Source organism: Oncorhynchus keta, chromosome 19 (genome assembly GCF_023373465.1).
Source record: "Oncorhynchus keta strain PuntledgeMale-10-30-2019 chromosome 19, Oket_V2, whole genome shotgun sequence".
NCBI classification, from domain to species: Eukaryota; Metazoa; Chordata; class Actinopteri; order Salmoniformes; family Salmonidae; genus Oncorhynchus; species Oncorhynchus keta.
Window position 1 is genome coordinate 49,988,523 of NC_068439.1, and position 25,771 is coordinate 50,014,293.

At 46.9% G+C, this 25,771-nt stretch overlaps 1 protein-coding gene across 5 annotated transcripts in view; it reads left to right on the forward strand.

Moving 5' to 3' along the window:
- Window positions 1-25,771, forward strand: part of LOC118398424 (ena/VASP-like protein) — a 69,833-nt gene that overhangs the window by 11,321 nt on the left and 32,741 nt on the right. Inside the window, exon 1 of one of the 5 annotated variants that reach the window (XM_052470741.1) lies at window positions 5,501-6,458. The exons of 1 other annotated variant lie outside the window; for it this stretch is intronic. In XM_052470741.1, the coding sequence (XP_052326701.1) occupies window positions 6,349-6,458 (110 nt within the window). In that variant the 5' untranslated portion in view covers window positions 5,501-6,348. Of the gene's footprint in view, window positions 1-5,500; window positions 6,459-25,771 lie in introns of those variants that run through there. 3 more of the 5 variants (XM_052470742.1, XM_052470743.1, XM_052470744.1) reach the window with 3 other exon arrangements.

Genomic DNA, 25,771 nt, shown 5'->3' on the forward strand with positions numbered 1-25,771 from the left:
TAACTAACGTTAATTATAAACTGGGTGCTTGGAGCCCTGAATGCTGATTGGCTGAAAGCCATGGTATATGAGACGTATACCACGGTATGACAAAATATGTATTTTTACTGTTCTAATTACGTTGGAAACCAGTTTATAATAGCAATAAGCCACCTCTGGGGTTTGTGGTATATGGCCAATATAACACAGCCGTGTTATATGTAGGGCTGTATCCAGGCACTCTGTGTTGCGTCATGCCTAACAACAGCCCTTAGCCGTGATACATTGGCCATATACCACACCTCCTTATTGCTTAATTACCTACCTAGCCATTTTTTAAAAGAAAGCCCAACTGATGCAGCATAGCACGTTAAAGGTCCAATGTAGACATTTTTATCTCTCCACTCTGTTTGCTACAAATATACGTTGTAACTTGTCACTGATCGTAAAAGCGCATTGTACATTTGCAGTGTATTGTGTCAGAATAATCCTCAGAGAACAGTCAGAGGTAATCAAGTCTTAGTGAATGAGAGAAAATGTTCCCCCTTTTACTCTACCCCCTCTTTCTCTCTCTCTCTCTCTCTCTCTCTCTCTCTCTCTCTCTCTCTCTCTCTCTCTCTCTCTCTGTTTTAGTTTTGTCAGGGCGTGAGTTGGGGTGGGCATTCTATGTTTTGTGTTCTGTTTTCCATTTCTATGTGTTTGGCCTGGTATGGTTCCCAATCAGAGGCAGCTGGCAATCGTTGTCTCTGATTGAGAACCATACTTAGGCAGCCTGTTTTTCCCACTTGAGTTGTGGTTGTTGTTTTCTGTCTCTCTACCAGACAGGACTGTTTCGGTTGTGCTTACGGTCTGTTTCAGTGTTCAGCTTATCGATTAAATCTAACATGGACACTTACCACACTGCATCTTGGTCCTCTCCGTCCAACAGCCGTTTCTGTCTCTCTCTTTCTCTCTCTCACACACAAACACACACACTTTCCCTATATCCCATCTGCCAGCTCCCTGCAGTGTGTGGTAATTAAAAAGATCAGCTTGTGTGATTCATCCTCTAGGCCTATGTGTGCATTTGTGTCAGAGAGAGAGTGTGTGTCAGTTTGTGTGTCTGTGTGTACCAAGACCGTTCAATCCCCTGAGAGGATGAGCATGTGTGAGTTACCCAAGAAGACAAGGGACGTCACAGATCTTTATACTCCCTCTCCTTTACTTCCTTTCTCTCTCTGTCTCTCTCTCTCGCTCTTTCTCTCTCTGTCGCTCTCTCTCTCTCTCTCTGGCTCTCTCTCTCTTGCTCTCTCTCTCGCTCTCTTTCTCTCTCTGTCTCTCTCTCTCTCGCTCTCTTTCTCTCTCGCTCTCTTTCTCTCTCTCTCTCTCTCTGTCTCTCTCTCGCTCTCTTTCTCTCTCTGTCACTGTCTCTCTGTCTCTCTCTGTGTCTCTCTCTCTCTCTCTTCCTCTCTGTCTGTCTCTATCTGTGTGTATATGTCAGAAATCGGGGTGAGAGGAGCGGCATTGGCCTCCTTGACCGTTGTCAGATTTGTATCCCCTCTTCCTCCCCTCCATCCTCTCCTCCCTCCTTGCATCTCATTAAGAATTGCCTCTCCTCTCCTTCTCTCTGAGGCCATGTACTCGTTGGATGATTACGGGTAAGGCTGACATTTCTCCTCCTTTTCCGCCCTCTGTCCGTTCGGTGTCGTTGTGTAGAGCATTGAGAAACGGTAGTAGCTCTAATAGAACAGCCTTGATAACAAACACTTTGCAGACCTTGTACAGTTGGTGTTTGGTCTGTTGTGAAGTGAGGCTTTAGTCAATGATGACAACTGTTGTGGAATTTCTGAAGCTGTGTAGCCTACAGTAAACATGTATGTGTTCGTAAACCTGCGCCTGTGGTGACTGTCTTGATTTCGATTGACTGTGTGTCTGTGTGTGTGTGTGCTTGTTTGTATGACAGGGAGTGTGACTCGCTATACTTCTACATGTGGGGCGTTACATAGCACTGCGTGCGTGACACTAATAAAGCATTGCTAGCCTTGCCAGTGTTGGAACAAGGCCATTAAATACAGTGAGGCCATTAATATAATGAATGAAGCAGATATGAAGGAAGGTTTCTGTCAGTGCAGGGGATTCAACAGCACTAGCAGAAGGCGTCCACTCTAAACCTGACGTTGCCCCCCCGGGGAGAGCGCTTGCCAAATCAGCTGTGGCAGGGTGTTGATTGGCAGCAGAGGCGATGGATCTGATTGGCTGCTGCAGCTGTCACTCCTGCCCAATCCCACGGCTCGACAGGTCTCTGACCTTGGAGAGAGCCGTTAAACCTGATCAAGGATCAGCTTAGGGACAGCTGTCGGTACACACATACATACACACACGCCCTGCACTTCTCTTCTGGCAGAAGACATATTTCAGTTCAATGCATTCAGTTGTGTAACTGACTAGGTCTCCCTATTTCCCTTTCCCTTTGTTGGACAGAAGGCCATCTCCCCAATCATAACATTCTATGATGATCTATGAGACTGTATGAACTGCTTTAGTTTTTTTAATAAAGTGCCATATTCATTGAATTTGTTGAATTAGTTGACTATAAGAGGGGGGAAAAGATGAATCCCCCCCAAAATAATTGAAAAAATAAATATATATAAAAAAGAATGCTGTCTCCCCTGCGGTATGTGAATGTTCTGACTGCTATAGTAACACTCTAGCGCTCAGACACACACAGACACACACAGTCAGACAGACAGACAGACAGACAGACAGACAGACAGACAGACAGACACACACACAGACACACCATGGACAGTAAAGACTAGATAAAGCCCTCACGAAGAGTTCATTGTGTCAGCAGTCACAGATCACCAGGTTCTGATTGGACACAGCCTGTGTCCATGGCACACTGTCTGCTCAGCTCAGCTCGGTTGAAATGTTGTTGCATTACTACTAGCTCAATAAAGACAGAGATGGTAGAGACTGGACAGAGAGGTTGTCTGCTCAGCTTTGATGAAGACTCTGCCTGACAAAGACCAGTATGATTAAAATTAAGGCTGGGCGACATGGTCAAACATCTTATCACAATATTTTTCACATTTTTGACAGTATTTGACCCTTTTTTCTGTTTCTGAGCAATGAAAGTTCTAGTGAAGTAGTCCAGTTTATAGACCTTTTCATTTCATTTAGCACTGTCACAACATATTGTTCAAGACGATATTGTATAAATCTGTACCCGTATGTGGCTCCATACCAGTATTGATGATGCTGAATATCGCCCAGCCCTAGTTGGGGCGATGTTACTGCTACTAGTTCAATAAAGATAGAGAATGGATGGCATACTGACAGAGGGATTGGATTGGTTCGGCTTGGACCAGTGTGGTTGAAATGCTGTATTTCTTCTGTACTCCGTCTGAATCAGTGTGTTGCTTGAGACCAACACATTTATTCCAGGAGCCTTCTATTGTCAGGGGAGCAGTTTGGTGAAGGGGGGCAGCCTCTCGGTTTTATTGACCTGAGATTCTCTTCAGAGCACAGACACAACAACAGACTCAAGTCACAGTCCCTGTACTACAGGCACATAACGACTGGTAGCCAGTGGCTCCATTCTAATAGTCACTCTGTCACACGCTGATCTGTTTCACCTGTCCTCATGATTGTCTCCACCCCCTCCAGGTGTCGCTTGTTATCCCCGGTGTATATATCTCTGTGTTTCCTGTCTCACTGTGCCAGTTCGTCTTGTATGTTCCAAGTCAACCAGCATGTTTTTCACCGTGCTCCTGGATTTTCGATTCTCTTTTTCTTGCCCTCCCGGTGTTGAGCCGTGCCTGTTTCTGGACTTTGTACCCACCTGCCTGACCATTCTGCCCTGCCCTGACCTCGAGCCTGCCTGCCACACTGTACCTCCTGGACTCTGAACTGGTTTTGACCTTTTCGCTGTCCATGACCATTCTCTTGCCGACCCCTTTTGGAATATAATAAATATCAAAGACTCAAACCATCTGCCTCCCGTGTCTGCATCTGGGTCTGGCCTTGTGCCCTCATACTGTCTGAGTTAAATATACTGTATCTCTGTTTATAAGAATCACAGGATACTGATAAGAATCAATTGCTTGATCAGAAACATCCCCACTGTACTGTATTGTACTCCGCCTTAATGCCTCAACCACCAATAGTAATCGAACGGTCCATGACAGACCCGAATTAGACGAGTGCTACTAATACTGTTGAAAGAGATGGGAACCTGTCTCCATAGGAATAGAATGAATTCCTCCTCTGATTTCCCTTTCGGGGGAATGTGTCTCTGCAGCCTAGGGATTTAGTGTGGTGGTTTGATATTTGAGCCGCAGATGAGATGATGGAGCTCTCCCCGGTAATATCAGATATATAATCTAACCTCTACGGTCCTCTGGAACATGGATGGATACTTACGTGTTAAACCGATCAGTGGTTTTACCGCAGGCTCTTTGAAGTCGTTTTCGCTTCCAACCAGAGTGAGTGACGTCGACAAAAATGGACGGAATATGCAGTCGAAATACCTAAATGGGTGTGTGACGTCTAAGAAACACAGTACGGTCAGCTCAGAAAGAAAGCACGACGTGCACGTTTCACCATTCCTTCGACCCTATAGTACTGCGTGGTTTGGCATTAGGGCTCCCTCAGGGTAGCGTTACTGCCGGAGCCAAGCGTGATATCAAGTAGTGAGCACGATATGCTATACCAAATCCCTTGATGGAAGAAACGCAGACAGGTGGAGGCTGGGGGCGGTGGTGGGATATCAGAAACAGCTGGCGCAGAGTGTGACCGCTGGTCATAGCAACACGGCAAGCACGTGACATCCGGCGTGGAGGAAGCGTGTGTAGTGCTGGTAGACTGAATAGACAGCATGTAATTAGAGTGTGAACCCAATTGGTGTAATATCAGCTGACGCAATCAGCCACACTCGGGTTTCCCTTCTGAACGGACTACGCTTCATTTGTTAGGAATTTGAGATGGCAGTGTGGCAATGGGGGGTTGCGTACAGTACTCTTAAGTACTTCCATATCGGTTCATATATCTGTGGTTCAGATATTTATTTGAGCGAGAGACGCATTGGTATCTCTATTTACCCACTGGTGTGTGTGTGTGTGTGTGTGTGTGTGTGTGTGTGTGTGTGTGTGTGTGTGTGTGTGTGTGTGTGTGTGTGTGTGTGTGTGTGTGTGTGTGTGTGTGTGTGTGTGTGTGTGTGTGTGTGTGTGTGTGTGTGTGTGACAGCCGTATTGTAGCTCCACCCCACCCTGGCATGCCACCTCGAATTAGACGCGAGAAAGACGGGAGCCATCGGATGAATTAACAACAGTCACTCCTCCTCTACTATGCTCTCTCCTCATCCCTCGCTCCGTGCGGGCTTACGCATCCCTGTTTCCGTCCAATAGGAGCGTCAGAAGAGGAGAGCAGTGAGGGATGTGAGAAGGGGGAGTAGAGGACCAGCAGCCTCTGGGGCTGGCGGCCAACTGCTCATATCACAGCTGGGAGGGGAGGGGGGAGAGGGAGGAGGGGAGAGAGGGATGGAGGGATGGAAGTGGAGGCTGTAATCCAGTGAGACACGCAGAGGAGAGGCAGTGTGAGGGCAACGCCTCACAGCACTGTGAATCTCTATCTCTCTCTCTCTCGCTCTCTTTCACTTTACCGCAACCCTTTCTTGCTCTACTGCTCTCTCTCTCTCTATCTCCTTCTCTCGCTCACTCGCTCACTCACTCGACCGGCAAAAACCCCAAAGGGCTCTCCTCTCGTCTCTCATTCAGTGCTCTCAGACTCTGAGGGCTGCTCTATCGTTTTTCATTTATTCCCCTTTTTCTCTGTTCCTATTTTATTTTATCTCCTCTTTTTCTCTCCCCCACCTCATCTAAAATATCTGCTGTGGCAAAGGATGCGTTGGTGAAAAGGGACCCAAAAGAGTTGTTTAGTCTGCGTCCTTTTCTTTCGCGTTGTCATTGGAAGCGTCTTTGTTCTTTCATTTGTATGTATTTATTGTCCTGCTCCATGTGAATTGCTGTGTTGTTACTGGAGAAATAGGTTTGCGTGTCTGTGAGGAGCCAGCAGAGGTGATCGAGTGAAGAGAGGGGAGGAAAGGGGGGGTTGTGTATTTGGCAGAGAGGGGGAAGCCCGGCTGTATCTCTCCGTTGCTGTGACTGTGAATCCACGGCAACCCCATTAGGTGCGGAGACGCAGAGAGGGAATTACTGGGATGCCATCGCTAACCTCTGACCTCTATCGTTAACTCACGCCACAGCCTGGACGGACAGACCAGGGGAAAGGAAAGAAGAATCCGAAGAGACACGGAGAAACTAAATAAATCCTTGAATCTTTCCTGTAGCTGGGCTTGTGCTGTGCGTCTGATGTGAGGTAGCTAGCACCATGGATATAAACGTGCAGTCCCACCGGTTCTACTTCCCTCAGATCTACTGTACTGAGGCTGTGCCTGCTGGTGCCCAGGTCCAGGTCACAGCGCAGGAGTTTAAAGTCAGGTAGGCTACTGGGTAACACTGGGTAGGTTACTGTGATGCTGCGCTACACTGGGTTGGATAGGTTACCATTGGGGAGACAGTAATACTGTAATACTATGCGCATTAGTGAGGACCACAGCTAATTTGCAATGAGCAATAGTAACAGAGCAGCATACAGTAGCACAGTCCAGCTGATATATATAGATACTTTCCTATTGGCTGCATCTCAAATGACATCATTCATAATCATATTGCCTATGCAGTAGAGATTTGCAGCTACCAATAGCAAAGCCCTGTGTCTATTAGAGAGCAGGGTCCTTGATGGGATTGCAAATAGATGTATAAATAGACATCCAATGTACAGAATGAATGTGCATGTCTATCCTGTGGAATGGACAGCCGTGTCAGTTCTGTTCCATACATTGTGTTTCTATGTGCCAGCTGTGAGTGGTTGTCCTTGCAGAGGGGCTGGGGTAGAATGTTAATGTGTAAGCTGTGCAGTCAATGTCTAGGTCCTGATAGGGGGTGAGGGAGGAGGAGAGAAGAGAAGAGAGGAGGAGGCATTGATGCCTTGTGAAGAAGCTTGCCAAGACTGCTGGGGTGATGACAGTGGTGCTGTTGTGTTGTGTTTGTCTCTGAGGGCTGCAGCCGTGTGTGTGTGTGTGTGTGTGTGTGTGTGTGTGTGTGTGTGTGTGTGTGTGTGTGTGTGTGTGTGTGTGTGTGTGTGTGTGTGTGTGTGTGTGTGTGTGTGTGTGTGTGTGTGTGTGTGTGTGTGTGTGTGTGTGTGTGTGTGTGTGTTGTAGCTTGTTTGTGGCAGAGACCAGGGCTCTTTGTTCTTTCCGTCTGCCCTCTCCTTTCTCTCTGCCTGCTGCTCTTCCTCTCATCCTTCTCTTCTCCTCGTAAACGCTTGCAGCTCCCATGGTGCGTTGGAGCATCCTTCCCTGATGTTGCCACTGTCGCCATGGTTGCAGAATGCTCTGAGACACATGCTCAATGTTTCGTGCAGTGTTTTTTTGTGATCTTCGGCACTATCTTTATCAAGTGTATGTCTGTCTGGCACCCAAGCACTCTTCCTCTTTATCCTTGCAATCAGTCATTTATCATTGTGTCAGCCATCCCTCCATCCGTCCATGGTTTCAGGTTTCGCCCAGTAGTAATCTGCTGTGTGATCACTGGTCAGATTTCTCCTCTCTAACTGATGATTAGATCAGCTTTAACAGACTCACTGAGTTTTCCTCTGGTAAGCAGCTTTTAACACAGCCAGGCCAGAGGGTATGTTTCTACGAGGGATGTGACAACTGGACAATTCTTCTTTACCGTTTAAACTGACATTTATTTGATCGGTTATCCGAAACACATTTGAAGGACAAATATACACAATTCCACGTCAATTCATAATGCAGAATAGTGGGCCTATTACGTGTGTATGACCGGTAGACTCAGGCAATGAAGTTATATCTACCGCAGCCTTTTACAGACAGAATGCAGCAACAGTAACGTGGATAGTTGTTGACTTTTCAGACCGTTGAAAAAAGGTGCTGCGTCAGAAGAATGACTCTGTACAGTCATATTCTGTTCTGGCATTTAATGTGCTATTGTTTCCCCGACGACAATTAACGTTGCTGATTGATGTGCTGCTGTGTTGTTTATGCCGTTGTTTTTTCATGGTAGGTAAATAGATGCGTTATCTTTATACACAATGTCTTGCTAAATCGCGTTATTTAACATACTATTTTAGGCGATTCATGGGAACGGTCTTGCGAGCGCCAGGTAGGTTTCTGTCTCATAATATGAAATTACAGCAGGTTACCGGTATCGACTGTATCGATTACCCTTTTCAGATATAATCGTATGTGGCCCCTCGAAAGCGCCTCGGCTATGGCATGTTTGTTTGTCTGTTAGGGTAGACGACACTACGGCTTTTGAAACGCCGACAATAAACCTTCCCTGGAGACTTGGCGGGACTAACTTCCATCACTAGGAGACCAGAACATCTTAGCTTCCTGCTGCCTGTGCGCAGACCACTCTTTCCTAAACTAGGATGTTCTACACACAACAGACTGAACACACACTTGTGTCATTAGCAGAGAGAACGAGCAGGCAGGCTAGGGCGAGGTAGGGACATATGTCTTGGTGATCTGCATCTCGCAATGTCTTAATTGTCTTCCAAATTCACCAAAGTAACCGAAAGATTGCCTCTCCCTCGCTGGTTTTATTTTAAATTACACAACTTCCCCCAGGCTTTTATAGGCATATAGTCTAGTTAGGTTATAACATGGAAAATAATGGTTTATGATAACTGCACTGTGATGTTAATTATGTGGAGGGAGAAAATATTGTGTTTCAGGTTAGGTATTTTTCTTAACGTTAAGGATCCCAACAAGGTTGAAACATTTTAACGTTTAAATGTTCACACCCCTAGTAGCTACAGTAAATTACAGCTAAGGCAGGAGGGTTATGTAGCTATGGTCATTTACAGCCAAGGCAGGAGGGCTATGTAGCTACAGTAAATTACAGCTAAGGCAGGAGGGCTATGTAGCTACAGTAAATTACAGCTAAGGCAGGAGGGCTATGTAGCTACAGTAAATTACAGCTAAGGCAGGAGGGCTATGTAGCTACAGTAAATTACAGCTAAGGCAGGAGGGCTATGTAGCTATGGTCATTTACAGCCAAGGCAGGAGGGCTATGTAGCTACAGTAAATTACAGCTAAGGCAGGAGGGCTATGTAACTACAGTAAATTACAGCTAAGGCAGGAGGGCTATGTAGCTACAGTAAATTACAGCTAAGGCAGGAGGGCTATGTAGCTACAGTAAATTACAGCTAAGGCAGGAGGGCTATGTAGCTACAGTAAATTACAGCTAAGGCAGGAGGGCTATGTAGCTACAGTAAATTACAGCTAAGGCAGGAGGGCTATGTAGCTACAGTAAATTACAGCTAAGGCAGGAGGGCTATGTAGCTACAGTAAATTACAGCTAAGGCAGGGGGGCTATGTAGCTACAGTAAATTACAGCTAAGGCAGGAGGGCTATGTAGCTGCAGTAAATTACAGCTAAGGCAGGGGTCTATGTAGCTACAGTAAATTACAGCTAAGGCAGGAGGGCTATGTAGCTACAGTAAATTACAGCTCAGGCAGGAGGGCTATGTAGCTACAGTAAATTACAGCTAAGGCAGGAGGGCTATGTAGCTACAGTAAATTACAGCTAAGGCAGGAGGGTTATGTAGCTACAGTAAATTACAGCTAAGGCAGGAGGGCTATGTAGCTACAGTAAATTACAGCTAAGGCAGGAGGGCTATGTAGCTACAGTAAATTACAGCTAAGGCAGGAGGGCTATGTAGCTACAGTAAATTACAGCTAAGGCAGGAGGGCTATGTAGCTATGGTAATTTACAGCCAAGGCAGGAGGGCTATGTAGCTACAGTAAATTACAGCTAAGGCAGGAGGGCTATGTAGCTACAGTACATTACAGCTAAGGCAGGAGGGCTATGTAGCTACAGTAAATTACAGCTAAGGCAGGAGGGCTATGTAACTACAGTAAATTACAGCTAAGGCAGGAGGGCTATGTAGCTACAGTAAATTACAGCTAAGGCAGGAGGGCTATGTAGCTACAGTAAATTACAGCTAAGGCAGGAGGGCTATGTAGCTACAGTAAATTACAGCTAAGGCAGGAGGGCTATGTAGCTACAGTAAATTACAGCTAAGGCAGGAGGGCTATGTAGCTACAGTAAATTACAGCTAAGGCAGGAGGGCTATGTAGCTACAGTAAATTACAGTGAGGGCTACAGTAGGTTACAGATACAAGGGTTAGAGCAGTGGTTGCAGTAGAAGTAGAAGTACAGACAACCACCACCTTGAATTTTCCACTACTTAAGTACTGGCATTCCTTACACTACCACCTCTAATACATGATTCCTGCTGTGGTACAATTGTGAGAACCAGCACCTTTACGCACTTGGCTCGAAGGCTAGATGGATTTGAGTAAATCTACAGGTTATTCAGACACAGTTCAGTCTCGTATTACTGTAAAAGGCACGAAGGAAAAGTCAGCATGCGATGTGATCTTCCTCTGGCTGCTGTCCAGCATGGGTCTCTGTGGTCGGAGGGATAATAGCTTCACTCCTGTTTGATTTGGACGAGGCCCTGGCAGTCATTCACTGCTTCAGTCAGGATACTGTTAGCACAGTGACTGGGGGAATGAGGGAGGAAGAAAGAGAGAGAGACAAACAGGGAAGAAGCGGAGAAGAGAGCGAACAGAGGGAGACTTATCAGAGACGGAGGGATAAGAGCGAGAAGGGAGAGAAAGAGAGTCTGTGGCACACATTCCCAGTTGCCTGCGTGGTGTTTGCAGCCTGCTGGCCGGCACATCCTCTCATCTCCAACACATTGGAGAAACACGCCAAAATCACCATCACGCTGTGAAAAAGTCTTTCAAGTCTGCTTTACTTTCACAAGATAATTTCAACCCCTTTAGCTGTATTCATGTTTCCTAAACCACTAACTGAACCACTGGTGTCTGTTGTAATTGTCCTTCCTTGTTTACGGATGCATACTGTAGGCTCATTGTGATTTCCCTTGCACTTTGTCAGCACTGTGTGTGTGTGTGTGTGTGTGTGTGTGTGTGTGTGTGTGTGTGTGTGTGTGTGTGTGTGTGTGTGTGTGTGTGTGTGTGTGTGTGTGTGTGTGTGTGTGTGTGTGTGTGTGTGTGTGTGTGTGTGTGTGTGTGTGTGTGTGTGTCCCTCCTCTTCGCACCGTGATTCTGTGTGTGTGTGTTGGAGTAGAGTGTGTCAGCTGACTCCCACTAAGCAGGAAATGGACACGGCTTTCTACAGCTGGATCAATACCCAGGTTATTAGTACACAGAGAGAGAGAGAGAGTGATGGAAGGAGAGACAATTAGAGATAAAGGGACAGATAGAAAATAGGAAAGAGGAAATCTGCGAGGAATTCAAATGGGAAAATGCATGCTGGGAAAAAACTGCAGGGAAATCAGAGGGGAAGAGAGGGAATGGCAGAGAGAGAGGGGGTGAGAGTGGGGGATGGTGAGAAAAGCAGGGGTAAGCAAAAGAGAGGACGGAGGAAGGGAGCAGAGGCAGAAATACAAAGAGAAAGGGAGTGATGGTTGTAGAGAGAGAGAGTCAGAGAGCGATAGATGGTGTGATGGAAATAATATGGGTTAAACGGTGGTCAAGGAGTAGTACACACCTTAAAAAAGCCTTTGTGAAGGATTCTGGGGGTTTTGCGCCTGCCTGGCTTCCATGGTGACGGAGGCTGTGCATCCCAGAATAATGCCAGGTAACCACGACAACCAGCATCGGCCAACACCACAGGAGCACACACACAGCCAAGAGAGCAAATCTAACCTTTTCCGAAGTGTGTGTGTGTGTGTGCTCCACAGGCGCTCCAACAGACCAGGAGAGAGAAGTGAGGAGGATGCTCTTTTTCTCATCAGACCCATTTATCCTCCTGCTAAAACCTGAGGGTTGGGCCTCTTTCCATCTGCATATTAGTTGTTTTTATCTCTCTCTCTCTCTCTCTCTCTCTGTCTCTCTCTGTCTCTCTCTCTCTCTCTGTCTCTCTCTCTCTCTCTCTCTCTCTCTCTCTCTCTCTCTCTCTCTCTCTCTCTCTCTCTCTCTCTCTCTCTCTCTCTCTCTCTCTCTCTGACCCTCACTCTCTCTCCTTTCTCTCTCTCAGTTCCTCTCTATCGCTGTCATGTTTTGTCTTATATTGTCTTGTCATTAAGCTTTCCCTTCTGTTCGTTTCCCCTGCTGGTCTTATTAGGTTCGTTCCCTTTTTCTATCCCTTTCTCTCCCCTCCCTCTCTCTCCTCTCTCTATGTTCCGTTCCTGCTCCCAGCTGTTCCTCATTCTCCTAACTCACTCATTTAGTCTTTTCACACCTGTCCCCTATTCTGTCCTCTGATTAGAGTCCCTATTTCTCCCCTTGTTTTCCGCTTCTGTCCTTGTCGGATCGTTGTATGATGTTCGCTGTGCTGTGTCTTTGTCTCGCCCTGTCGTGTCTTGTCTCCTTCAGATGCTGCGTGTGAGCAGGTGTCTGAGTCCGCTACGGTCGGTGCCTTCCCGAGGCAACCTACAGTTAATGGTCGAGTCTCCAGTCTGTCCTCGTCACTACGAGTGGATTTTAGTTTTTTATGTTTTGTTCTCTGCTCTGATTGTCCAGGAGTAGTGCTCTTATCCTTTACTGGAATAAAGACTCTGTTTTCGCCAAGTCGCTTTTGGGTCCTCATTCATCTGCATAACAGAAGGATCCGACCAAGAATGGACCCAGCGACTACGGATTCTCGTAACACTGCCGTCGAGATCCAGGGAGCCATGCTCGGCAGACACGAGCAGGAATTGTCTGCTGCTCGTCATGCCGTTGAGACCCTGGCCGCTCAGGTTTCCGACCTCTCTGGACAGTTCCAGAGTCTTCGTCTCGTGCCACCTGCTACTTCCTGGTCTGCCGAGTCTCCGGAACCTAGGGTTAATAACCCACCTTGTTACTCCGGGCAGCCCACTGAGTGCCGCTCTTTTCTCACCCAGTGTGATATTGTGTTCTCTCTCCAACCCAACACATACTCTAGAGAGAGAGCTCGGGTTGCTTACGTCATATCACTCCTTACTGGCCGGGCTCGAGAGTGGGGCACAGCTATCTGGGAGGCAAGGGCTGATTGTTCTAACAATTACCTGAGCTTTAAAGAGGAGATGATACGGGTTTTTGATCGTTCAGTTTTTGGTAGGGAGGCTTCTAGGGCCCTGGCTTCCCTATGTCAAGGTGATCGATCCATAACGGATTACTCTATAGAGTTTCGCACTCTTGCTGCCTCAAGTGACTGGAACGAGCCGGCGCTGCTCGCTCGTTTTCTGGAGGGACTCCACGCAGAGGTTAAGGATGAGATTCTCTCCCGGGAGGTTCCTTCCAGTGTGGACTCTTTGATTGCACTCGCCATCCGCATAGAACGACGGGTAGATCTTCGTCACCGAGCTCGTGGAAGAGAGCTCGCGTTAACGGTGTTTCCCCTCTCCGCATCGCAACCATCTCCTTCCTCCGGCTCAGAGACTGAGCCCATGCAGCTGGGAGGTATTCGCATCTCGACTAAGGAGAGGGAACGGAGGATCACCAACCGCCTGTGCCTCTATTGCGGTATTGCTGGACATTTTGTCAATTCATGTCCAGTAAAAGAGAGCTCATCAGTAAGCGGAGGGCTACTGGTGAGCGCTACTACTCAGGTCTCTCCATCTAGATCCTGTACTACTATGTCGGTCCATCTACGCTGGACCGGTTCGGCTGCTTCATGCAGTGCCTTGATAGACTCTGGGGCTGAGGGTTGTTTTATGGACGAAGCATGGGCTCGGAAACATGACATTCCTCTCAGACAGTTAGGGAAGCCCACGCCTATGTTCGCCTTAGATGGTGGTCCTTCTGTGGCTCAGTTGGTAGAGCATGGCGCTTGTAACGCCAGGGTAGTGGGTTCGATTCCCGGGACCACCCATACGTAGAATGTATGCACACATGACTGTAAGTCGCTTTGGATAAAAGCGTCAGCTAAATGGCATATATATGGTAGTCATCTCCCCAGTATCAGATATGAGACACTACCTTTAACCCTCACAGTATCTGGTAACCACAGTGAGACTATTTCCTTTTTTGATTTTTCGTTCACCTTTTACACCTGTTGTTTTGGGTCATCCCTGGCTAGTATGTCATAATCCTTCTATTAATTGGTCTAGTAATTCTATCCTATCCTGGAACGTTTCTTGTCATGTGAAGTGTTTAATGTCTGCTATCCCTCCTGTTTCTTCTGTCCCCTCTTCTCAGGAGGAACCTGGTGATTTGACAGGAGTGCCGGAGGAATATCATGATCTGCGCACGGTCTTCAGTCGGTCCAGAGCCAACTCCCTTCCTCCTCACCGGTCGTATGATTGTAGTATTGATCTCCTTCCGGGGACCACTCCCCCTCGGGGTAGACTATACTCTCTGTCGGCTCCCGAACGTAAGGCTCTCGAGGATTATTTGTCTGTTTCTCTTGACGCCGGTACCGTAGTGCCTTCTTCCTCTCCTGCCGGGGCGGGGTTTTTTTTTTGTTAAGAAGAAGGACGGTACTCTGCGCCCCTGCGTGGATTATCGAGGGCTGAATGACATAACGGTTAAGAATCGTTATCCGCTTCCCCTTATGTCATCAGCCTTCGAGATTCTGCAGGGAGCCAGGTTCTTTACTAAGTTGGACCTTCGTAATGCTTACCATCTCGTGCGCATCAGAGAGGGAGACGAGTGGAAAACGGCGTTTAACACTCCGTTAGGGCATTTTGAGTACCGGGTTCTGCCGTTTGGTCTCGCTAATGCTCCAGCTGTTTTTCAGGCATTAGTTAATGATGTACTGAGAGACATGCTGAACATCTTTGTTTTTGTCTACCTTGACGACATCCTGATTTTTTCACCGTCACTCGAGATTCATGTTCAGCACGTTCGACGTGTACTCCAGCGCCTTTTAGAGAATTGTCTCTACGTGAAGGCTGAGAAGTGCGCCTTTCATGTCTCCTCCGTCACTTTTCTCGGTTCTGTTATTTCCGCTGAAGGCATTCAGATGGATCCCGCTAAGGTCCAGGCTGTCAGTGATTGGCCCGTTCCAAGGTCACGTGTCGAGTTGCAGCGCTTTCTAGGTTTCGCTAATTTCTATCGGCGTTTCATTCGTAATTTCGGTCAAGTTGCTGCCCCTCTCACAGCTCTTACTTCTGTCAAGACGTGCTTTAAGTGGTCCGGTTCCGCCCAGGGAGCTTTTGATCTCCTCAAGAAGCGTTTTACGTCCGCTCCTATCCTCGTTACTCCTGACGTCACTAAACAATTCATTGTCGAGGTTGACGCTTCAGAGGTGGGCGTGGGAGCCATTCTATCCCAGCGCTTCCAGTCTGACGATAAGGTTCATCCTTGCGCTTATTTTTCTCATCGCCTGTCACCATCGGAACGCAACTATGATGTGGGTAACCGCGAACTGCTCGCCATCCGCTTAGCCCTAGGCGAATGGCGACAGTGGTTGGAGGGGGCGACCGTTCCTTTTGTCGTTTGGACTGACCATAAGAACCTTGAGTACATCCGTTCTGCCAAACGACTTAATGCACGTCAAGCTCGTTGGGCGTTGTTTTTCGCTCGTTTCGAGTTTGTGATTTCTTATCGCCCGGGTAGTAAGAACACCAAGCCTGATGCCTTATCCCGTCTCTTTAGTTCTTCTGTGGCTTCTACTGATCCCGAGGGGATTCTTCCTTATGGGCGTGTTGTCGGGTTGACAGTCTGGGGAATTGAGAGACAGGTTAAGCAAGCACTCACTCACACTGCGTCGCCGCGCGCTTGTCCTAGTAACCTTCTTTTCGTTCCTGTTTCTACTCGTCTGGCTGTTCTTCAGTGGGCTCACTCTGCCAAGTTAGCTGGCCATCCCGGCGTTCGAGGTACTCTTGCTTCTATTCGCCAGCGCTTTTGGTGGCCTACTCAGGAGCGTGACACGCGCCGTTTCGTGGCTGCTTGTTCGGACTGCGCGCAGACTAAGTCAGGTAACTCTCCTCCTGCCGGTCGTCTCAGACCGCTTCCCATTCCTTCTCGACCATGGTCTCACATCGCCTTAGACTTCATTACCGGTCTGCCTTCGTCTGCGGGGAAGACTGTGATTCTTACAGTTGTCGATAGGTTCTCTAAGGCGGCACATTTCATTCCCCTCGCTAAGCTTCCTTCCGCTAAGGAGACGGCACAAATCATCATCGAGAATGTGTTCAGAATTCATGGCCTCCCGTTAGACGCCGTTTCAGACAGAGGTCCGCAATTCACGTCACAGTTTTGGAGGGAGTTCTGTCGTTTGATTGGTGCTTCCGTCAGTCTCTCTTCCGGTTTTCATCCCCAGTCTAACGGTCAAGCAGAAAGGGCCAATCAGACGATTGGTCGCATACTACGCAGCCTTTCTTTTAGAAACCCTGCGTCTTGGGCAGAACAGCTCCCCTGGGCAGAATACGCTCACAACTCGCTTCCTTCGTCTGCTACCGGGTTATCTCCGTTTCAGAGTAGTCTGGGTTACCAGCCTCCTCTGTTCTCGTCCCAGCTCGCCGAGTCAGCGTTCCCTCCGCTCAGGCGTTTGTCCAACGTTGTGAGCGCACCTGGAGGAGGGTGAGGTCTGCACTTTGCCGTTACAGGGCGCAGACTGTGAGAGCCGCCAATAAACGTAGGATTAAGAGTCCTAGGTATTGTCGCGGCCAGAGAGTGTGGCTTTCCACTCGTAACCTTCCCCTTACGACAGCTTCTCGTAAGTTGACTCCGCGGTTCATTGGTCCGTTCCGTGTCTCCCAGGTCGTCAATCCTGTCGCTGTGCGACTGCTTCTTCCGCGACATCTTCGTCGCGTCCATCCTGTCTTCCATGTCTCCTGTGTCAAGCCCTTTCTTCGCACCCTGTTCGTCTTCCCCCCGTCCTTGTCAAGGTACGTAGGATCATGGACATGCGTTCTCGGGGACGTGGTCACCAGTACTTAGTGGATTGGGAGGGTTTACGGTCCTGAGGAGAGGAGTTGGGTTCCATCTCGGGACGTGCTGGACCGTTCGCTGATTGATGATTTCCTCCGTTGCCGCCAGGATTCCTCCTCGAGTGCGCCTGGAGGCGCTCGGTGAGTGGGGGGTACTGTCATGTTTTGTCTTATATTGTCTTGTCATTAAGCTTTCCCTTCTGTTCGTTTCCCCTGCTGGTCTTATTAGGTTCGTTCCCTTTTTCTATCCCTTTCTCTCCCCTCCCTCTCTCTCCTCTCTCTATGTTCCGTTCCTGCTCCCAGCTGTTCCTCATTCTCCTAACTCACTCATTTAGTCTTTTCACACCTGTCCCCTATTCTGTCCTCTGATTAGAGTCCCTATTTCTCCCCTTGTTTTCCGCTTCTGTCCTTGTCGGATCGTTGTATGATGTTCGCTGTGCTGTGTCTTTGTCTCGCCCTGTCGTGTCTTGTCTCCTTCAGATGCTGCGTGTGAGCAGGTGTCTGAGTCCGCTACGGTCGGTGCCTTCCCGAGGCAACCTACAGTTAATGGTCGAGTCTCCAGTCTGTCCTCGTCACTACGAGTGGATTTTAGTTTTTATGTTTTGTTCTCTGCTCTGATTGTCCAGGAGTAGTGCTCTTATCCTTTACTGGAATAAAGACTCTGTTTTCGCCAAGTCGCTTTTGGGTCCTCATTCATCTGCATAACAATCGCTGTAAGGGATTTACTATACCCCAAAAGTAACAGTGACCCAAACCTATTTTAACTGATTCGTTGTTATCATTCAGCCCATTCTAAAGATCATGTTTAAAGACTCAGGCTCCTGGATTGGACATTATTGCTTGTATGATTAGGTATTGGGGTCATAGTAAGTTTTCCTGTTGTACGATTCTCCTGGGAATAGGAAGTGTCTGTCTGCCTAAAACTCTGTCAAATCATGGAAAATGTCCCCACACATGTGGTTGCCATGCAAGAAATACACTGTAAAATGATGCAATAGATGTAAAACAGAGAAGTTGCAGTGATATCCAGATTGGGCTGCAGGTTGCAGACCCAACCATTGTGTGAGTAGAGACGAGGGATGGCTTTCTGTCATACTGTAAGTAAAGGGAAGCAGACTGACTGTGTTGCCAGTTTCATTGTGTGAGTGAGCACTTAGCCCAAACGGCCTCGGTCAAACGCTCAACCGTCATAAAATATAAAGTTTCAAGTTGAATTAGCCGTCTGTCGTGTGTGTGTGTGGGTGTGCGTGCGTGCGTGTGTGTGTGTGTCTGTCGTTGCAGTTACGGAGTCATCAGTTAAATGACGTCATGCTGGAGAAAGCAGCCCCAGGGCAGGTTGCATCCTTCCTCAGATCTCCTTCTCATCCTTTCTCTCATCCCTCATTCTTTCATCCCTCACTCTTACTGTCCCTCATTCCATCCCTAGCAGAGGGGAAAAAGGTTTGAGTATCTGTGTTCATGGTATGACTCTGACAGCACTCCCACCCTCAGTCACCTCTCTCTCTCTCTCTCTCTCTCTCTCTCTCTCTCTCTCTCTCTCTCTCTCTCTCTCTCTCTCAAGGGAGCCCTGGAAGAATGATAGGCACGCACACACACACACACATTCCACGACCACCTTATTTAGGTCTCCTAATGTGCGTAAAGCAAAACTGTTATTTCCGGTTGAGGTAGACATAGCCTGTGCGGTAGCAGTAGCCTCAATATTACACATTCCAGTGAATACTCATTAGTACGAGATCATCTTCCCATGAAAACTAACTAGACAGACAGGAATGTGTCTCTCTCTCTGACCCTGCTCTAAGACTGAGCAAGACTTTATGACAAAGTGGGCTGTTTTGATTTCCTCCAAGAGAGGCTGAATATCTGGTGTAGATGTAGTTTGTAGATGTAGATGTAGTTTGTAGATGTAGTTTGTCTTCCTTATTCATTTCAGGCTCCTTAATTGGACTGGCGTGGCAGCCACACAATACTTATTGTTTTGCTTCGGGAGCTCCCAGTCCACTCTCCTCTCTCTTGTCGTGACGTAAACCTCAGGGTTTTACGAGGGGAGGCAATCTTAACCAAGATTTGGTTGGCCAAGATTCCGTGTTTCATTTGATTGTTGTGCTTTTCTTCCTGAGATGGGTAGACTAAGAGTAATCCAAGATATGACCGATCGAAGGCCTGTTTGTTTGTCGACTTAAAGCCTTGAGATCTGATGAGCCATCCACCCAGACTTTGGCTAAAAAGTTTGCTGGCACCAAATTACCCCTTCACTAAATTATTTGCCTGAACAATTAGCATTCTAAATTCTATTTTGACTTTTAATAATTGTCTTTGGAAACATTTGGGGGGTTCCCGGAACCAGATTAAGCACCTTTTTACCCGGCCCCCAAAAAATACACTTTAAATGGGGTTTCTCTTGGAGACTCCATTGAACATTCCAGCCCTTAGTGTGAAAATGCCACCCTTTGAATTTCTAAATCTTGAACAGAGTTTGACACACTCAGTATGACAGGGATGGCCAACCCTCCTCTCATTCAGGCTTTTGCTCCAGCCCTGCTGTAACACGCCTGCCAGTCTACACAGCCAGTAGTTCTTGGCCTTCCCTGATCTATGGCTTTTGGCCAAAGTGTATCAGACGTGGAGGTGAAAGCTACCTTTAAGGCCTCACGTTAGACACTCGTTCATCCGCCAACACGGTTTCCCTGGAACCCCATCACTTCTTCTCTCTCTCTCTCTCTCTCTCTCTCTCTCTCTCTCTCTCTCTCTCTCTCTCTCTCTCTCTAACTCTCTTTTCAAACTCTCAGCGTGACACTTTGCTTAGGAAACTCTTAGATGTTTTATGTCATCATCTGTGGGAAGCAGTTAAAGATCTCTCCGCACTGCTCGCAGGCTGTCAGCAGGAATTCAACTAGAAATTCAGACCCCGTTCCAAGCCTTGGTTTCATACCGTTCTTCTGTCCAAATTGACCTCCATAGGTTCCCAACAACCCAAATCAAACCACATTTTATTGGTCACACAGACTTTTTAAAATTGTATACCCCTTTTCTTTTTCCCAGTTGGTTGTTATACAGTCTTGCCTCATCGCTGCAACTCCCGTACGGACTCAGGAGAGGCGGAGGTCGAGAGCCGCGCATCTTCCGAAACACAACCCGCACTGCTTCTTGACACAATGCCCACTTAACCCAGATGCACCAGTGTGTCGGAGGAAACACTGTACACCTGGCGACCGTGTCAGCGTGCACTGCTCCCGGGCCGCCACAGGAGTCGCTAGTTCGCGATGAGACAAGGACACCCCTGCCGGCCAAACCCTCCCCTAACCGGGCCGACGCTGGGCCAACTGTGTGCTGCCCCATGGGTCTCCCGGTTGCGACAGAGCCTGGACTCGAACCAGGATCTCTAGCTAGCACTGCAATGCAGTGCCTTAGACCACTGCGCCACTCTGGTGGCCAGGTTTACAATGAAATGCTAACTTACTAGCCCATTCCCAACAATGCTTAAAAGAGTTAAAAAGTATGACAAATATTTGCTAAATAAAAAAGGAAATAGTAACACAATTAAATAACAATAACAAGGAGCACCAGTACTGAGTCAATGTGCAGGGGTCCGAGGTAGTAATACAGTATGTACATGAAGGTAGGGGTAAAAGTGACTGGGCATCAGAATATCAGAATATCAGAATATATAATAAACAGAGTAGCAGTAGCGTATGTGACACGTGTCTATATGTCCATGTGTGTATGTGAGCGTGTGTGTGTTGGAGTGTCAGTGTAGTATTGTGTGAGAGTGTGGGTAGAGTCACTGTGGGGACAACAGTGGATGAATCCCGGAACATATCCCAGTCTGTGCTAGCGTCGGCTTAGCGTCCGCTACATTGGACCACTTACGTATTAAGCTCGTCACTGGTACTTCCTGTTTGAGTTTTTGCTTGTATGAAGGAATCAGGAGGATAGAGTTATGGTTTGATTTGCCAAATGACATGCGGGGGAGAGCTTTCATTGCATGCGCCTCTGTGCATGGAGTGAAGGTGATCTCGACTTGTTATCCACTCGCTCGCTCAATTGCTTTCCGACTGCTCCCTCTACACACGCGTGCTACTGAGTGCACACACAAGCTCCTGTAAACCTGCAGAAGTACAATTCTATAAAAACAATGATGAGATACAGAAGCTACATTCCTTGCAAGACTGATGACAGCTTTATCGCACGTTCAAACATGGACTGGTTGATTGAAGTAGGGAAATATGTGTTCCAACAACGAACTGCAGTTTTGGAATAATTACATCCTGTCTATTTTCCACTTTGGCTACTTGCGAACTGCTAGTGCCATTTAGAATTGGTTAGCCTAAGGCTAGGCTAGAATTGGTTAGTCAAGGACCCTACACATAGACAGGTCCCACACTGAAAATATGCATAAACATTAGTTTGATAAAGACAACAAGGATATTTTGATCAGAATCATTAAGCCTAGGCCTACTCACCAAACAGATGTCGTGGCCGTGATTCATCACCATGCAGTCTTCATTGTGGAATTGTTAATTCCACATTGGGCTTTAAAAGCTTTTTGACGACTAGAGGATGCGGCAAACCCTCCCTACTTGTGTGTATCTAGCATCGTTCCGCTCTGTCTGTAATTAAAGCAGCATAGACTGACTGTCTGTCTGTCTGTCTGTCTGTCTGTCTGTCTTCTGAAGCCTTCTGAAGGCTTTTCGGGGAAGACATTTTTATTTATATCACATCACAGCCACTGTAGCTCATTCATCTTTTCTTCCTCAGCCAAATATTCCACCCCAGTTGTCATGCCAACAGATTAGCGTGCTCTTGCGTGGTCTCTCTGCAGCCAAGTGAGGGGGTCTGCAGCAGGAACTGAGAGAGAGAGAGAGAGAGAGAGAGAGAGAGAGAGAGAGAGAGAGAGAGAGAGAGAGAGAGAGAGAGAGAGAGAGTGTGTGTGTGTGTGTGTGTGTGTGTGTGTGTGTGTGTGTGTGTGTGTGTGTGTGTGTGTGTGTGTGTGTGTGTGCTCATGTATGGTCTGTGCAGTCTGCATCCCGGTCTCCAGGTTCTCAACCACTCCTCAGAAACACACCCACACTCCAAAACACACGTCAAGCTCTCAAGGCTCTAACACACAGTCAGACACTCTTAGACAAAAACACTCCAACGACAACACACACAACCAAACAGAACACCACTCTAATGCACAGGTCACGACACATCTGGGTCAAGATATTGCATGAGTACTGGACCATAGGGATTTCCCTCTCCTTCCAAACAGAATTGTCTCTTTTTCCGTAGCCCATGAACCCTAAGCTTATCCCAAATAGACTATTCAATCCCAGGGCTAACCCAAATAGACTATTCAATCCCAGGGCTAACCCAAATAGACTATTCAATCCCAGGGCTAACCCAAATAGACTATTCAATCCCAGGGCTAACCCAAATAGACTATTCAATCCCAGGGCTAACCCAAATAAATGGACAGAGTGGGTAAGCCAAATAATAATCCCTGATACATTTCACAATATCTCACAATGTAATCTGCCGGATGTCTTAAAACTGAGCAATTCCATGTCCAGTCACAACTCTATCTCTGCTCTCTAGATGTGTAGAAGAGCATGTTCGGGAAAAACTCCCCCATCTCTCTCTCACCCTTCCTGGCTCTCCCTTCCTCTCTCCCTTGCTCCCTCCGTCTCTCTCTCACTCCCTCGCTTCACCACCAAACCCCAAGTACGCAAGCAAGCAGCTTATATAACAGACTTCCAATAACAGCCTGACTCATAACTTTGTCTGTGTACTGCCATGTTGCAGAAGGCTTTCGCAGAGCTATTTTCCCTGGCAGGCACACAAACACACACACACACACACACACACACACACACACACACACACACACACACACACACACACACACACACATCCGCTATCATAACCCACAGAAAAGGGTCCAGAAATGGATTTCAAAGGCTCAAACACACCCCAGAGGGAGTTGCATGAAGTTGCCCCTAACCACTGTTTCAGGGTTAGGCCTTTTATTTATTTGACCTCTACAGTGCATAAAGTAACAACTGGACATAGGGTAATCAGATCCCAGATCTGTGGTCAGGAGTGACTAATACTTGCAGAAAGGGGGCTAAAGTAGCACATAATTATCATAATTGGCAATCAGTGGTTGGAATAGGATTGCAGCGATTTAGCCGTCTTTAGCGCATTGTCTGTAAACGCTGCTTAGGTTTAGTCAGGGCTTAGGGTTAGTCTCCTATCGCTAGTGTGTGTCACAGTTCTAAATGTTAATGCTGCTGCTGCTTTGATGTTGGAAGTAGTGCACTCACCAGGGCTTTGTTATATATCGGGTTAATTCCATTCATTCAAATGTATGTTTTAATGCAAAATTTTTATTTTATTTTTTATGTTGTCATTTTGGGTCTCATCTCCACGCACACCAAGCCCCTCCCCCTGCCACTTTACAACAACAAAGGTGAAAGGTCACTTCTTCCTCTCTGACAAAAAGCGGTTCCCATTTGAGGTTTGGTCCAACAGAGTCAGCCGTACGGATTCCGAAACAAATTGAGCCACTGTTTTACTGTAGTAGAGGAGAACTTAAAACCTCTCTGACGATATCCTTTTCATGTCCCAGGATTGACACACAGCAGACCCGACTAAAATGGTTTCTGTCGTGCACGGCGTTGACACAGACAAAAGCGGAAACGTGTCGCTTACCAGTATCTTTTGGCATTGCAGTACCATGTAACATACCGCTTGCAGTATTTTAGCCACAAAGTGCTATCTGCTAGCTCTCTAGTCTATGTTTTATACATGAGCGATTAACACAAATAGACACATTTATATAAGGTATTGGCCAAGTCATCATTCTGAGAAATGAGCATCTTCTTATCCAGGCAGGCCACTTGGTTTCAGCATCTGAAGAAAGTGGACACGCTGGCATGCTGTTCAAACAGGAGGAGGGTGTGTTCATAACAGCTCGACTGTTCTAGACTGGAAATATGAAGATCAGCAGGCTACCCACTAGCATGTGGGATTGTGCTTGAGAGATTTGTTTGTGTTCAATTTCTATAATGTCTGCTACAAGAAGTTGGTCGTTATTCGTGGGTGTGCATTGTGCATTGTAACAAAAAAAAGGCAATTTTCATAGACAGACTTGGAAGCCAGATAAGTGATTATTGCAAAAAAGCGGGTTAAACCATTTTTAAATAAAATAATACATTAATACATTAGTGGTGAGTATGATTGTGGAAGGCTTATATTAAGCTTAGGTATAATTTTACAAGCCCTGAATTCATTAGATTATTGCTGACTATTTGAAATGTAGTGTATTGTCATTTAATTGTGCAACAAAGCTTATTTAGGGAAAATAAATAAATACATTAAGTGCATTCGGAAAGTATTCAGACCACTTCACTTTTTCCACATTTTGTTACGTTACAGCCTTATTCCAAAAATGATTAAAAAATAATTCCTCATCAATCTACACACAATACCCCATAATGACAATGCCCTATGGGACTCCCAATCACGGCCTGTTGTGATACAGCCTGGAAACGAACCAGGGTCTATAGAGACACCTCTAACACTGAGATGCAGTGCCTTAGACTGCTGTGCCACTCTGGAGCCCAAATATAGGCCCTATATAAGGCCCCACAGTTGAAAGTGCATGTCAGAGCAAAAATCAAGCCATGAGGTTGAAGGAAATGTCCGTAGAGCTTCGAGACAGAATTGTGTCGAGGCACAGATCTAGGGAAGGGTACCATAACATTTATGCAGCGTTGCATGTCCCCAAGAACACAGTGGCCTCCATCATTCTTAAATGGAAGAAGTTTGGAACCACCAAGACTCTACCTAGAGCTGGCTGCTCTGCCAAACTGAGTAATCGGGGGTAGAAGGGCCTTGGTCAGGAAGGTGACCAAGAACCCGATGGTCAATCTGACAGAGCTCCATAGTTCCTGTGTGGAGGTGGAATAACCTTCCGGAAGGACAAACATCTCTGCAGCACTCCACCAATCAGGCCTTTATGGTAGAGTGGCCAGACGGAAGACACTCCTTAGTAAAAGGCAGCCCGCTTGGAGTTTGCCAAATAGCACCTAAAGGACTCTCAGACCATAAGAAAAAGAAACAAGATTCTCTGGTCTGATGAAACCAAGATTGAACTCTTTGGCCTAAATGCCCAGCGCCACATCTGGAGGAAACCTGGCACCATCCCTACGGTGAAGCATGGGGGTGGCAGCATCATGCTGTTGGGATGTTTTTCAGCGGCAGGGACTGGGAGACTAGTCAGGATGGAGGGAAAGATGAACGGAAACAAAGTACAGAGAGATCCTTGATGAAAACCTGCTCCAGAGCACTCAGACTGGGGTGAAGGTTCACCTTCTAACAGGACAATGACCTTAAGAACACAGCCAAGACAACACAGATGTGGCTTTGGGACAAGTCTCTGAATGTCTTTGAGTGGCCCGGACTTGAAAATACCTGTGCAGCGATGCTCCCCATCCAACCTGACATAGGATCTGCAAAGGATCTGCAGAGAAGAATGGGAGAAACTCCCCAAATACAGGTGTGCCAAGCTTGCAGCATCATACCCAAGAAGAATGGAGGCTGTAATCACTGCCAAAGGTGCTTTAACAAAGTACTGAGTAAAGGTTCTGAATACTTATGCAAATGTGATTTTACCTTTTTAATACATTTGCAAACATTTCTAAAAAACTGTTTTTTGCTTTGTCATTGTGGGGTGTTGTGTGAAGATTGATGAAGAAAAAAAACGATTTAATAGGTTTCAGAATACGGCTGTAAAGTAACGAAATGTGGAAAAAGTCAAGTGGTCTGAATACTTTCTGAATGCAAAGTATATTGTAACT